The sequence below is a fragment of the Crassostrea angulata genome, chromosome 1, assembly GCF_025612915.1.
Source record: "Crassostrea angulata isolate pt1a10 chromosome 1, ASM2561291v2, whole genome shotgun sequence".
NCBI lineage: Eukaryota > Metazoa > Mollusca > Bivalvia > Ostreida > Ostreidae > Magallana > Magallana angulata.
This window is the reverse complement of record NC_069111.1, coordinates 55,042,971-55,059,036: the sequence shown is the minus strand read 5'-3', so window position 1 is coordinate 55,059,036 and position 16,066 is coordinate 55,042,971. Positions and strand designations below refer to the sequence as shown.

The 16,066-nt window shown below is 35.9% G+C and overlaps 2 protein-coding genes across 8 annotated transcripts in view; one reads left to right on the top strand and one right to left on the bottom strand.

Annotated features, from left to right (window-relative positions):
- LOC128163744 (rho GTPase-activating protein 39-like) overlaps nucleotides 1–10,470 on the bottom strand; it is a 46,998-nt gene extending 36,528 nt beyond the window's left edge. The window contains exon 1 of one of the 5 annotated variants that reach the window (XM_052827427.1): nucleotides 10,199–10,470. In XM_052827427.1, coding sequence (XP_052683387.1) covers nucleotides 10,199–10,209 — 11 coding nt within the window. In that variant the 5' untranslated portion in view covers nucleotides 10,210–10,470. Of the gene's footprint in view, nucleotides 1–996; nucleotides 1,724–4,755; nucleotides 6,529–10,198 lie in introns of those variants that run through there. The other 4 variants (XM_052827400.1, XM_052827412.1, XM_052827407.1 and 1 more) reach the window with 4 other exon arrangements.
- Nucleotides 10,471–10,527: 57 nt separating this feature from the next.
- Nucleotides 10,528–14,935, top strand: LOC128163799 (glucose-induced degradation protein 8 homolog). 3 transcript variants are annotated; one of them, XM_052827483.1, is made up of 5 exons: nucleotides 10,528–10,590; nucleotides 10,877–11,019; nucleotides 12,409–12,605; nucleotides 12,991–13,188; nucleotides 14,420–14,935. In XM_052827483.1, the coding sequence occupies exons 2-5, from the start codon at nucleotides 10,881–10,883 to the stop codon at nucleotides 14,582–14,584; spliced, it is 699 nt and encodes a 232-aa protein (XP_052683443.1). In that variant the 5' UTR covers nucleotides 10,528–10,590; nucleotides 10,877–10,880; the 3' UTR covers nucleotides 14,585–14,935. The 3 variants fall into 3 exon arrangements, with proteins under 3 accessions (XP_052683443.1, XP_052683428.1, XP_052683437.1); XM_052827468.1 differs by having other exon boundaries at nucleotides 10,541–10,735; XM_052827477.1 differs by having other exon boundaries at nucleotides 10,544–10,682.
- Nucleotides 14,936–16,066: the final 1,131 nt, after the last annotated feature.

The following is a 16,066-nucleotide window of genomic DNA, read 5'->3' as shown; positions in this document are numbered from 1 at the left end:
TAAAGAACATTTATCAGCAATAGTCTGACTAATATTTTCTACAGAGCCCAAATATCATTCATTACTGCAAGAGATAAGTTTTAGTAAGTGGACAACTGAGTGAATTTCTCTGCACATAGATCAAAAGAACTGTGTGAATTTATCTGTACCGTCACAATACTGTACATGTAAATAGTCAAGTGTAGATGTCTCAATCAATGCTGAATATTGTTATGACTGATCATGTGCCACTGTTTAATCACTTAAACATTAAAAACAGCGCACAATAACAAGTCCCAGTATGATTAGTGTACTCCATATACTACCCCCTGGGATTCAATAAAAATTAAAATTCTCAAAGAATTTTCACTAAAATCATGACTCATATCATAGCAGTGGGCCTATAACAGAGTTTTCAGCACTTAAACCCTGCCTGTCAGACAATTTTGATGATTCAATGATATTAGCATACTGCTAGATCAGCTGTTTATAGCCTGTCCATAGGGTTATTGAGCTGTATGTACCGGTATACAGAAGTTATACTCAATAACTTATCATTCTGGCTCTATAAGAGAACCATCTTCTGACAAAAGGACAAAGTAATTGCTGGAATGGGACTCACAGATTAGTCTATAATCACCGGACACATGGCATGTCTTCCAATGAAGACATATGTACTAATGTTTTGGCAATGAATACACACATTCCTAGACAAGAGAGAGCTCATAATTACACAGACAGAAAATGACAGATAGGCCCCCGCTCAAAAGGTCGCTCCGATCAGCTCTAATCTTTTACCTTTAAACCTGTGTCTACCTGCCCAGGTGAACCTCTCCACCAACACCAATTATTTTAACCTCCAACTCAAAAAACCTGTCCTATCTATTAATAGCCTTTAAATCACAGAATTTGGTGTGAGAAATCCCCCCCAACCTATTTCAACTATACCAAAGGCTTTATCCCATTCTATCTACACTACCCCTCAAGACTAACCTCCCTTCCCTTAAAGTTGTTTACCCGTAAGTCCTGTTGAAGTAAAGCCGATGTGGTTGTTCCAACTCCATCGTTTTAGAGTCGAGGTTCCGTCACATTTTACGGAGGGGAAATCGGGCACACTTCAACCTCAGGAAGTCCCTGGCGACAAGCCAACTTTTACTTTCCTTTTTACCACTCAGCATGAACAACATTGTTACCAATCGGAAAATCATTATTAAATCCTCCTGCTTAACATTTCACACAAAAAGTCAGATTTCATCCTTGTAATCTAAGACACCTGTCGATATGGGAGTAAATACAAATCCTACATTCTCCCCACCTCTTGGAAGCCACAATCAATACACCAACAGTCAGGTCCTGTTACAGAAACAAACTCCCTTCTCCTGGTGTCAGGGTCCAGACATAGAACAAACAATAGATCTCCCCATACTACCTCACCATGCAGAGTGTATCGCCTTATATCGGTGACAATGTAATCAATGCATGTGTGGCTTATTTTATCACTGTTCAATCATCAGAGGACCTGTGGAATTATGAATTCTCTTTGAAGTGTTTCCGGTATGCAGATCACTTCACTTTTCCATTCATTCTAATTTGCTGACCTTTCAAGGAACAAGACTAAAGTGTTTATACTTTGTTTTTATATAATTACAAAGTATATCCTGTCTTTGACACAAGCCACTTTTCTGTCTGTGAGTCATAAACAGTTCACGTTTTAAGCAAAACACAATTCAGAAACAAACACATCAAGTGTAGTACCAGCCGTGGCCTCCGCTATGATATCAACAACTTGTTGTGTCATGTGATCCCCTGAATACTCCAGGCCTCCTCAGGACCAGAACAAACTTGAGCCCACCAAAGAATGTCTACATTTCAAGTGGCCATTGAGAGCCCTCTTCAGAGGGTGTTTAGAATTACCCGAGAGACCCAATGCTCCACTACATGCGCAGGTGGCCAGATCTGTCACATCAGTGGCTGTTATCTGTACATCAATACCAGAGCTTTTAAACCACACAGGCTTTTATTACTCATTTTTTAATTTACTCATTTTTATAATTGAATACTATTTGGAAATCTAAAACATTTTAACATTTATGATTTCATAGGCATAGAGTTTATTTCAATTAAACAAGGAAACAAAATCCTCTTTGGAAACTGATCAGTTTTAGATGAAAACAAATGAGCTAAATTACCCTTTATATACATGCCACATAACTGATGGAACATTATATAACAACACTAACTTAGTTTGTGATTAAGAATTCATTAATCCAAGCCTGTATCGGATATGGCAGGCATTATAACATAAATCTAAATGTGACCCAGATTGCTTTCCCTATGAAGATTTACAGCTATTTCTAACACAACCTCAGGAAATTCTAACGTCCATGTCTAATAATATGCAAGTACACCATCCATCTGAAGGGACAAAGTTTTAGGATACCCCCCCCCCCCACTGACCCCCACCTCTGCCTCAATCTGATAGCTTCCAATAGGGGCAGAGTTTCAGAATCTCCCCTCCCCCAATTCATCTTTTGAACCAGAACTTCAGAAGACATCCGCCTGAATTGAACAATTACATTAATTTCCCAATATCACAGTTTTGTATTAAGCATCCATTATCTGTACATTGTATTCATGACTAGTATGCATCCCATTAACAGGAAACCTTTGTATGTATATAGTGAGAGCAATGAAGCAATGACCAGATCAGTCAGTAATTAATATCTCTGTACCACACAACAGATGGTTGGCCCTCATCTAAAGCCTAAGGTACGAAATAAACAAACACCCAAACCTTACAAATATCCCAGCCCCTAAAAGGTACCAATAGATAGACACCCAAACCTCACAAATATCCCCGCCCTCATCTACAGCTCTAAAAGGTACCAATAGAAAGACACCCAAACCTCACAAATATCCCCGCCCTCATCTACAGCTCTGAAAGGTACCAATAGATAGACACCCAAACCTCACAAATATCCCCACCCTCATCTACAGCTCTGAAAGGTACCAATAGATAGACACCCAAACCTCACAAATATCCCCACCCTCATCTACAGCTCTAAAAGGTACCAATAGATAGACACCCAAACCTCACAAATATCCCCACCCTCATCTACAGCTCTGAAAGGTACCAATAGATAGACACCCAAACCTCACAAATATCCCCGCCCTCATCTACAGCTCTAAAAGGTACGAATAGATAGACACCCAAACCTCACAAATATCCCCGCCCTCATCTACAGCTCTGAAAGGTACCAATAGATAGACACCCAAACCTCACAAATATCCCCGCCCTCATCTACAGCTCTGAAAGGTACCAATAGATAGACACCCAAACCTCACAAATATCCCCGCCCTCATCTACAGCTTTGAAAGGTACCAATAGATAGACACCCAAATCTCACAAATATCCCCGCCCTCATCTAGAGCTCTGAAAGGTACCAATAGATAGACACCCAAATCTCACAAATATCCCCGCCCTCATCTACAGCTCTATGGTTACCAATACACTGCAAGACAAACACCTAAACCTCCAAAAACCACCCCAAACCTCACTCAGTCATTCTGTTAAACCCTTGACAAGTCAGAAAGGCTGGCGACTTTTAAAGCCACACAGGAAAGATGGGCATTAGTTGAATGGAACACAGGCCAATGTTAAACAGATTATTTGGTTTACAGGTCGGATCTGTCACTGGGCTTTATTAAACACCGAAGTCCGAACACACAAATAAATGTTGATTCAACCACATACTTAATCCTTCCCTCCAAATATTCCCCCGACTTGAATCCAAAGGAATTAAAATGCCTGGAAATTTTTGTGTCCAGTAACACAGGTGACTATAGGTGACCGGCCGAATTATCAAAAGCAATCAATAAATTCACACACTTAACATCAAACACATTCATAAATCAACTTAAATACTTAATTGTGAATGAGTTTACTTTTCATTTCAGACATTTTCCTGCTTTTCCAGTTACTGTAATATATCAAAAACAAAATACAGAGCAAGAAATTACACTGTACATGTATATGTACACAAAACCCATGATGGGTTTATAATTATTTGAAATGAAATGCTGGTATGTACCTGGGCCAGCCAGGAAGTCTGAATTAGAGACAAATGTCTTAATTGGCTAAATACGTTCAGTTTATTGGATCTACGTTATAAAAATAAAATAAGAGGTTTTCTAAATTTCCCTGTTGGTTGTTTCCACTCCTTCCTTATTTTTTTCTAAGAATCGAAATTTGTATACAAGACTGTCCAAGAGAAGGGATGGGCATTTGATTATCAGGTTGCAAGTAGACTGGGATTAGACTTGGTAAAGGCCGACAATTCTATTGATTATATGGCAGTCAGTCTACGAAATATGACCCACCGTATCAGACTAATATGAAATGTTATGATGTCAGACAATCATATAACTATTAGGAGAACTGAGCTTTTTATCTACTGCCTGATTATTCCACTTGTTTCTCTTAGTTCAATCATAAACTACTACTCCCACTACTGAAAAATATCAGCAGTTTTCTCTGAATAGTTTGAATTTTATTCCACAACCAGTCAGTCAATCAATTTCCTACATCCTAAACATTAACATTATTACACAATAATTCTAAGTAAAATCAACACACATCAGGATTGGACTACGATCATGCCATTTTATCCTCAAAGAGTTTGATCATGACATCAAAATTAGGTAGATTACAATTTTTTTACTGTGGGCTCTCAGACTTGCTATGGATCGGATTGTTGACATGATAACGGTACCTACCCCTCGGTCTTGTAGCGGGAGAACATCCCGTTGGGACGACAATAATGACGATGTCGCCGGTGGCAGTGACAAGGAACATAGTTCCCCTGTAAATCCATTTTTGGTGCAAACATGGGTCCACTCTGTGCATTGTAGCTGTACATTTTTAAATAATTAAAAATGAAGAGGATCACACTGTATCAGTTTCCTGGACCCACAGCACTGGGGAATTCTATACACGATATAATTCAGTACAATTCTATCCACGATATAATTGAGCCTAATCGAGGACTAGCGACAGAAATTAGAAAAGGTTTAAGTATGAAATATAGAGTTTCTGCGCATGATACAAAACGCTTTTTCCTGGTCGAAGGCCAGACAGATACACAGAATCAACAGTTTCTGACAGTCTTTTATAAATGCATCTTCTGTCTTGTCAGAACCAATGACGGCTCTCTATAACAGAGTCCACTCCATTATTCCGAATTACATAATATTCAAATCATCCTAAGATTTTGTTGCTTGAAAATAAAACCCAATCAAACCAAGAATAACATAAATATTCCTCTGTGTTCACAAGCACTGATGCGGATTGTTCACAGGAGAAATTGCACAAAATCTGCCCATTTCCTAGATACGACAATTCCTGTCACTTCCAGTTTGAATCACAGTACAAATACTTCTGTACGTGTTTCATAATATTCCATGAAGTGAATCCTGGGAGAATAGGAGCCAGATAAAGCTGTCGGTTTCATTTTTCTCCGTTTCCTGTCTTTTAGTGAAGTTTGAATCAGACCGAGTCAAGAATAAAGTCGGAGGTGAACGCTGATCCCTTGCATCTGCCGACCACCGAATAATCAATGGTGCATCCTCTCTCACTCCTTCACTAAATCCACATGCTGATTCCAGCCTCCAATTAACACCACATAGCATTGTCCAGCCTTCATTATTCATTAAGCCACAAAAAGCTAATCAGCTGCAAGTACTGGGGTTGCTTCTCCAATCACTTCAAAGTGTCAATTCTGTTTGATTTCTCAAATTTACCGCAAACTTTATGCTATCTCTTTCCCTTTGGCAAATAATTTGGTACCAGACATTGGATTGTCAAATGGTAACTACACTTTTATCCTCGTTCAAATCAATGCATGTAAATTCCTTGGTAAATCAGTAAGCCTGACTTAATATTTAACTTCACAGATAGACACTCACTTTATGATTAGAACTCAGTGTCACGCCTCATCTTCTGAACTGGCATCTAGATCATCAGGCAGACATGACTCCTGGAGATACAATATCTTCATGCTGTGAACAATGAATGAATTTATTCTGGCTTCAGTAGTGTCCACGTTCACATCATGGGTGGGAGTGTTGACTCCTGGTAAACAACAAGCTGTACCTATATATACCCTGGCTATCTGACCACCTTGGACACTATGACACAGAGCCCTATATTTTTTTACGTCAATAAAATGGCTGTAATTCCTGATCAATTTTCATTATCCTGATCTGATATACATAGGTATGCTGGGCTTTAAACTCCTGGTTATAAAGATCTCGCTTAACAAGGTGTTGCGTTTTCACATCAAAACGAACCCTAGATCTGATTATAATGCAAACCTGATATTTAATAAGCCTAAATCAAGACTCCTGGATGCAGCCAGAACAAACTACAAAGACTGGTAGTGTGGATAATGAAATCTTCCCCATGCTCACCCAACCAAAGATGCATTGCTTCCAATCCTAATAAAAGCGGAAACAAGCGTGCCTGTCAAATTTTTCAATTATATTCCCTGCTCCTTTTAACATGCCACCCAGTTACTCAATCTGTCTTACTCTCTTGATTTTGATGTGCAGGTAGTTTTTTTTTAAACTGTAATTGGGCCAATTACTGGTATCTGTACAGAAATCACTAGGAGCAAACACTGATATTTATCTAGAACCTGCCAATGATGGTGCACTCCTTGTTCAGGCAAAGAAAGAGTTGTCCCATTCTGATCCCAGGGAGCCATGGTCTGAATCCCTGACTGATGTGAATGACAGTGGCACTCTGATCCCATCACAGGACTAGTCCCATGTATTGTAAGACAGAGGGAAATGTCTGATCACAGGGACAGATAAGGCAATGCACTGATCTAATTGTTCAGAACCTATTGATGGACTTCTAAGGGTCTGTTCATGTTAATTGATAGGGGTGGTGATTGAAAAAAAAAAAGTCACTATGATTCATCCACAAATTAAAACCAGGCAAAGAATCATACTTTTTGTCCAAATACATTCCATTCATATTAGACATACCAATAAACAATATACATAGGATTGGGGGGGTGGGGGGGAGGAGAAGCAGAATATAATCCATGTAATAAAATCCAAAGTAATCAAACCCCAATGAGGACCTTTAACAACATGGAAATTCCCATTTACAGCATGTTGATATGCCCCTTCAGAAACGTGTCACCTTGTTGTTGATATTGGGTATTGATTTCTGACTGCTGTGGAACCAATACCAGGACCAACTGTGTCCCGTGCATGGCCACATTCTGGCAGGGTATTGGTTATTGTCCACATTCTGGCAGGGTATTGGTTATCGATGGGGAGGATCTCCCACCATATGCTGGCCTATTCAATCTTCGTAATCATTTCTGTGTAGTTGTACAGTCAGTGTAAACAATTCACACGTTAGCTCAGCTTGTAATACAGCATACCAAAGTGTATCAGAATACATCACAGCTTTATAGCAACAACAAACACAAACTGAGCTCTTTATGATATCTGTTCCCTTTTGTTCCTTAGCTGTAAAATGTATATTTCACTTACAGACCTGAATATCTAATATTTAAAATGCAAGGATACAAGTCACATTATTTTTATCTTCAAAAAGCAAAGAATTTATTGTCATCTTGTTAATTTGATAATTAAGACTTGACTTGTGGGAATCATAAAAAATCCCTATCAGTGTGGGAGTCTTTTTTTTAAGGAGTTATTTCTCTTTTGACAGAAGAGCAGATTCTGCTGTGGTAGACAGCTCTGAGTAAGTTTGTATCAATTCACCTAAGCTGTTAGCATCACATCACATCAAGGCTAATTAGAACAAGAATGGGAGGAATTTAACAGCTCTACTGCATCATACACAGAAAGGCTGTGTGAAGGCTGAACTGGTTCACTCTCTGTGATGAAGGCTGAATCTCTCTGTGGTAAAGGCTGCACCGGTTCTCTCTGTGGTGAAGGCCGCACCGGTCTCTCTCCACGGTGAAGGCTGCACTATCTGGTAAGTGTTGTATGTGGAATAATAAAGAGAAAGTCTGCAGTCACACAACAAACAAATCCTGGTCATCTGTCAAACTGCACACCACGACAGAAAACCATTAAATTACCATACACGCGGAACGGCTGCTTTGTAAGCGTGCTAGACCCAGACAAGACTCACTGCCACTAGAGTCAGGTCGCTCTGTACTTTAGAATCTATGACTTTGTAACTGATTGTGTACCTAAACATTAAGACAGACTGCTTTTTCTTGGAACTAATGATGCCCTGATTTCTACAGATGTAACAATCACCTGGTCGTGACAGAAACAATGTTTAGCTGCATAGCAACTGTTCCATGCATAACTAGTACACTCCAAGATGTATGGTTGTACAGGTACATCTTACTTATGATAAGGAAGGTGATAACATACAGCAAGCACCTGCAGCTATACCAGGACTTAGATCTAATCTTAGTGCAATACATCAGTTATTACTTCCAAAAACCACACAATTACAAAATTTGACAGCTACAGCAATTATGTAGATGTGTTTACTTGTGTATTGTACATAAACATTACCAAAGGAATGAAACCATAACATAGCCTGGACAGAGAGACTCCCTGCCCCTGACAGTTTGTGGACTGAGGTGACTTATGCAGGATTAAGAGTGATGGTCAGTCCTGGCTGCCCAGTGCATGCCCCCTCCAGGCAGGGGCTAGTGTGTACCAGCAGCACAATTTCTCTGTAATGGATCACCCTGACCTACTTACAGCCGGACAAACATTATATGTATTAATGAGCAATATTCATAAAATTTCCAAAATCAATTCTGCTGTAAGCAATATCCTTTTACATTAAAATACCAAATCCACTAATTTTCTTTCTCAAATCATTAATATGACGACTTTCTAATTCGGACTCCTGTGTGACCACTCTCCAGTAAAATGTCAAAGGGTCCAGTTTATAGTGTCAGCATAATACATGTAATATACTTAATCACAATGATTGGTATATGGATGGATTTGTGTGGACATCACTTTAAAACAAAGCATGACTTCATTTCAATGTCACAAACTCTATTGAGATACATTCTTTTTTCAAAGATTCTGTAACATATTTAAACCATCTTTCTTTCACTATAAACTATTTAGAATTTTAGAATTTAAAGACATTTGAAGGGTAATCTAATAGATAAGAGAAAAACAAGGAGTATTATGTACGGTAATTGATAATCTTTATGCCCTGATGTTTTGTTATGACTTTAAAAGTATATTACATAAATTTAACAGTCATTTTAATGTACAATGCAATATTACAAATTCTTTTATGATGATGAAAGTTAAATAATTCCTTTATGACTTGACTGTGTAAAAGTAATAAACTAAATATAAATTTCAAAATTCTATAATATTCAAACAGGAACCTGGTAGTTTACCAACATTATATATACACAATTCCATTTCTAAACTTTTGAACATGTTTGATACATTTTACATGTAATATGTTTAAATAGTGAAATAGATACTATATTAAAAATTACTGTTAAATTCATTAATGACTGCTTTGAACACAGATGTCAATTAGTCTAAGGAAATGTTAAACTGATCTATATAGATCAGTAAAAATATATATACTATACATGCAATTATTGTAAACATACAATGATGTTCTTATATATTCATTGGGCCTTTGCCAATTATTGTAATTGTGTTTGTGCCAATAAAAATATTTGTATATTTGTATTTGTATTTGTTTGATACATAACGTTAAAAGTTTAAAAAATTATTTTCTTGCAAATATTGAAATCAATACTTTACCCTAATAAAGATTTGTCATTTTCCATCAAAACAAAAACTTTAAATCTATTAATGGCACTTTTGAGTTGAAAAATGAAAACGGCAGAATAATGATTTTCCTCTTCTGATCAATCAGCATCTGAACCCGATCACTGGGTCCCCTCAATACACAACTCGTAGGTCAATGAAGCATGAAAAATCAATTACACTGGTCAGAGACAGATGGGACACCCATGAAAAGTGCATTGTTTGCCCTCAATCAAACGTATGTAGCGACGAAGTTATATACCTTCATTCTAAATTGTGCAATCAAAAAACAGGTTTTGACATTTCATTGTGGCGTGAGCTATCGCAAATATGCATCTAATTATATTTACAAGAACAACAAAGTTTCCACATATGAGAACAATAACAAGTTGTTTACCTTTCTGCCATTTTCCTAACGATGTGTGATGAATGATAAAGTTGTTATACACGCATAAAACAGTGTCATTTCGCTCAAGTGGACGTTTCTCCTGCATTCAATGATTCAGAAGCCGCCATCTTGGCATCCCCGGCGTTGTTACGCTAATTTAACACAGCAAATTGTTTATGCATGCGACAAATTTTACACTCATGCTCTCAACAAGATCTTGGAAAATTCATTCTAGAAATCCATACACCATTATCGGGTTTTAATTGATGAATTCTTTGGTTGATTATGCCCATTTCGTACGCAAGCGCAGTCGCTACTTCCTTTATCAATTCTAGGACTTCCTGTTTACAACTTTTCTTTTGTTGAATGTCGGCATGATATCTGAATTTTCTAACATAACGGTACCTAAGCTTCCTTATTATCGAGTTCTTTCGAAAATGTGATCGAATTTTGACCTTTTTCTTCCTGCCATTGTCTGATTCGAGGTTACTGGGTAAAAAGACTTTTGATCAGGCTCTTCTTAAGTCAGTGGACTATCAATTTTGTGTAAGAGAACGTTTTTATTATACAGTGTACTTACCTAATTACTAATGTGAAATAAAATCGTAACCATACACTTACATAATATAACTATGATATTTGATGTCTTGGGTTGAAGCATTGTAAAATGTTTTGAAAATCTTTCAGTTCCATGTTTCCAAAAATGAATTTTGGGTCGAGTATGGAGAGACAGGAGGAGGTGTCTATGGAGGAATGGAATGACAGACTCCAACAAGTTCATCCAACCCGGGCAGACATGAACAAACTCGTCATGAATTATCTGGTCACAGGTATAAATAATCGTTGTGGGCACCACCCTGGTTGGAAAAATTGACAAAGATTTTTTTTTAACGAATTGTTTTGTTATGAAGCAAACCTGTCAGAGTGCTTGTCCCAGTGGCCGGTAGTAAACATAATTAGCTTTTTCTTCAGAGAAACAGCATCCAAGATTAACAAAAAAATTAGTTCCATTTGGTAGGTGAAATAGTTATACCATTTAAAAAAGTTCCTTTAGGCATTTCCCTCCAAATTGGAGTCAAACCACCAAATAGGCGTTGGTGCCCAATCTGATAATATCAGATTTCCCAAACATGAAAAAATTAAGTCCCATCATACAGTGATGGGCCGATTATCGCCGACAATCGAAAGTCGGTCGCTAAATGTCTCCCGATGTCGATGATCGATTAAGATTTTCATAATCGATTATTTTAAAAAAAAATTAAAAAAACGTAATTTACGAAAATTCTTTGTACGACTTGACTTTCTTTCAAAGATCAAAACGAAAATAGGTTTAAACAAAATGGCAGCGCCATGTACAAGCCTCACGGACGAGGCAAATGCCGCAAATCAAGATCCAATTAGTATAGCAGGGGAAATAATTAATTAAAAAAGAAGATTACATTTTGCAAATGTTGACTTCTCATTTTCTTGAATAAAAACCTTTATTCATTTATAACACTGAAGTTGTATGTCATGGGACTCGGTCAGTTGTGAACTTAAAAACAGTTAAAATTGTTTTTGAAATGGGATTTGAACTCAGAATTTCAAGTTAATTTGTAATATTTTTAATTGTTTATGTTTATTGTTTGAAGTTGTTTCAACCTCCTAGTTACTATAAATGGTACAACATTTTTTTTTTATTTCCCAGTTTTCTTTTATTGTAACCAGGTGCAGTAAATAAGATTGTATGTGCATAATAATATTCAAATTTTATTAACATATTTGATTTATTTTAATAAATATTTGATAGTTTCAAACAACTGAAACAAGTACATGTATATTAGGCCTACTGTATATACAATGCAAGACGTAATTTTTTGTTCAGAGAATTGTTTTATTCAATTAAACATAATTTTAAAACTTTCGATTATTTAATCGATTATACACTTTCGATTATTTCCGATAATCGATTATGAAAATTTTCCGATTTCCCATCACTACCATCATATTTTGCTAAGAGATACTAACATTTTGCTTACTGTACATGTATTTATTTACACTAGTTGTAAAGTACGTTTTCTATAGTTTAACAATAAGCTTGGGTGTTAAATATGCAGTTGCATGATTACATCAAATCAGATTTTTCAAGAAACCCGTGTTTGGTTTTTCATAAAAATATGTGTTAGATGAAATTTCAAAGCTAAAGTACCTACCATTGTAATTTTTGTTTTATTTTGCAGAGGGTTTTAAGGAAGCTGCTGACAAGTTCCAAAAAGAATCAGGGGTACAGCCAATGGTAGACCTAGAACAGCTGGACGAGCGAATCAAAATCCGCGAGGCAATACAGGAGGGACGTATACAAGATGCTATTTCATTGGTCAACAGCATTCAACCAGAGCTACTGGACAATGACAGATACCTGTATTTTAGGTTACAGGTAATGTTGAGCTTAGATTAAGCAGGGTTATGGCTGCAAGGAGGAATATGATGGTGTGTTTTTAATGTGTTATTTTGAAGTAATGATTTGTATTTCACTCTTTATCTCAGAATTCAAAATACCTGTACATGGTTTATTCAATTCTTGTACAAACAGATATATGTATATGGATTCTTTTTGGAATGTTGAATAAGTCATTGTTTGATGGACAACCATAAAAGTTACACTATCTGAAGATTCATTAAGATTATCCAGAATTTACATTCTCAAAGAAAAATTAGATTGATTTTCTATAAATATTCTGAATTCATAATTTATGAAAAGGATATCAAGAGTGAAAGAGTAGAAAATACTATAAATAGATGTTCATTTATTTTTTTTCCAGCAACAACAGCTAATTGAGCTAATAAGAGAGAAAAATGTAGAGGCAGCACTCGAGTTTGCTCAGACTCAGCTGGCTGAGCGAGGAGAAGAGAACCCTGAGATTTTGTCAGAGCTTGAGCGTACACTGGCACTGTTGGCATTTGAAAGTCCAGAATTATCTCCCTTTGGGGAGCTTCTGCATCCTTCACAAAGACAAAAGGTATTAAGACAAAACTTGAAGGTTTTCACAAAGTGTGATTTGCCCCTTAAATACTAAGCATTATTTGTGACTGTAAAATACATTTATACTTTATTTGTCTTATCCCTTCTGTTTCCTCCTTATTCGTTGAACATCAATTTTTATGGACTATAGATTTCATTGTTGGGAAAATCCAAAAATTCACAAAAATTGATGGCAAAATTAAAGGGTAACCATAAAGCCTTTATCAATGAATTTATGCTTCCTTGAACAAAACTACAAAATTCTTGTTGAGAACCATTTTACCAAATCAACTATACTGAGGAATCACATGAGATGTGATGTAAATCATCATATGATTCAATGATAAAAGTCGTCTTGATTTAGAAACACTGATAAGTATTTTTCTTAAAATATTCCAACATAATGAATGAAAATGAAACCATAGTTTTCATTGAAGAAACAATTTTTTTCAAGCATTGTGTAGCCGGCAAAGTGATGCTTAGATCTTGATCATTAAAAACACAAAAACTAAATATCCTTTTTAATAACCGGGTCCATACATCCAAAGAAAATGAAAATTGAAATGACCAAAGTATACAGAATTTAATTATTTGAATAGACAGGAGTTACTGCTCTTTCAGTGGGTTACCATCAAGACATTGAAAGCTACAATTATGTTCATACATGTAGTTCATAAATTCCATCACAAACACACACGCAACACATTCATTTTTTGTACCCAAATTTTATTGACAGGAGACCAAGTTGATTTTAAAACTGTTATTTGATATACTTTTATACATGTGATGTGTGATAAAATGTGATGTATGATGAGGAAGAATATTATTTTCATGTACATATAAGATGAACGATTCTTGCTACAATTTTGATAGACATACTGAGACCTATTTGATTTCAAAACTTTCATTCATCTTATATAATGATACAGGGAGATTTTGAGAATGTACTATTTTATACTATTATATATGCATTATTTTATGTGAGTACTTAATTCTGCAGTTCCATTCATTTATATTTAAATCATGAGAATCTAAAATTGTAAGCACAAAAAAAAAAATCAATAATATTATCTAGTTCACAAGTCACAACTGCCAGAAATATAAAAGTGAGATTTTGATATCTGTTAGGGTTGTTTGTCTTGATTTTACATGGATATTAACTCCTTGTATTTAATTAGGAATCAACTATATTCATGTATAAAAGTGCATTTCCATTTTCCTGTTGACAGGTGGCTAGTGAGCTGAATGCAGCCATCCAGGAAAATGATTCCACTCCAAAGCTTGCCAATCTCCTGAAGCTGTTACTGTGGTCACAGGAAGAGCTGGACAAAAAGAAAGTCAAGTACCCCAGGATGACTGACCTAGCCACGGGGTCACTAGATGATTCCAAGTAGTGAGGGGGGAGGGGTGTAACTGGATGATTCCAAGTAGCGAGGGGTGGATCAGACAGAAATCAGGGGGTGGGGGTGTCACTGGGTGATGAGGATGTGTGTACACCAATATTTAAATAAACATTGCATCTCCATTAGTTAAATAATGTGAATAATGAAAATTAAAACGCTGTCAATACATGTAAAACATGTGTCTATATTGTTCATTTCCATCTTGGTTACTCATGTTATTCATAATTTTTTAAAATTGTAAAAAGTTTTTGTAAATATGTGCAATTTTGTTCTTGTACAGTTTGCTACGATGTCATAAAATTGTTTGTTTAACTTTAACTTATTAAAAAGTACAAATTAAAACATGTCTCGAGAGTTCTCAACGGCCTGACAGGGTGACGTTCAGGCTTCATATATATGGAAGACTTTGCTGTTCCTGCAATGTAACATGCTGATACACAGTAACTATTTACATACTCACATCATATGAAAAATATATTGATATACATAATTCTTCTCTCTTTTATAAGAATTATTAAAATAAGATTCAGAAAAAATGTAAATGTTAACAATAAAACTCTGACATAGGTTGTGTACTGGTATCTTTTGCCTCTGCAATGCCCACTCCCTTCATACGTGAAACATTAACCAGGCTAGCTACAATGTTTACTTGTAGGTGGTGTCTGAAACTCAATTCCTTATATTTATCTGTCCTAATCTATGTATTTGTCAAATCTTGAATTTATTCAGCATTTTGTAGTGCATTCCAAATATCTCTCTCTCTCTCTCTCTCTCTCTAATATGATATACCGGTACTTCTTTTTGTAGGCTAGCTAAATACACGTACGCCAGTGGTCTTGTCAATTTTATGCCTGGTCACTATTTCATTTGATATAAAATTAAGCGTGTTTAAATACGATGAATCGAATCATTGAAATTCTTAAAATAAATATCTACCTCCCAAAAGCAGTCGGACAATTCATACTGGATCAGCAAATGTGGAACAAATCCAACATGTTTTAGATTCTTGAAAAACAAAATTCCATCCAAACTTATGATCAATCTTTTCAGAAAATATAACTATTATACATTGTAAAGCACATTATCATGTAATCAAGTGAAATATATTTACGATTTCCATCAAGATCTCAAGAAATAAAAGTGTTGGACCATGACGTTATTTTCGTAAAAATATATATAATTTTCAATTTTGTCTAAAAAGCATAATCGGATCAATCTTGTAGATAAAAAAAAACATTTGTAAAATGCAATTTATCGGCATAAAAATTTATATTGATATTTTTAAATAATAAATTTTCCGAAAAAAAAAATAATTGTTCAAAAGAACGTATTTATCAAGTTTTGGTTCATTAATTAACTTAATTAACACCATACATAACACCAAATTTTAACCACACTTGATGCGTTTTCGAAACTCTCACTGGAAAACGTGTAGATTGGACATGCATTTCGTGCGTGCAATTCGTTAATATC

Coding starts and splice junctions, on each gene's coding strand:
- LOC128163799 (XM_052827483.1), top strand. CDS start 10,881: ATGTTTCCAAAAATGAATTTTGGGTCGAGTATGGAGAGACAGGAGGAG. Junction 11,020..12,408: donor CATGAATTATCTGGTCACAG/GTATAAATAATC, acceptor TTTATTTTGCAG/AGGGTTTTAAGGAAGCTGCT. Junction 13,189..14,419: donor ATCCTTCACAAAGACAAAAG/GTATTAAGACAA, acceptor TCCTGTTGACAG/GTGGCTAGTGAGCTGAATGC.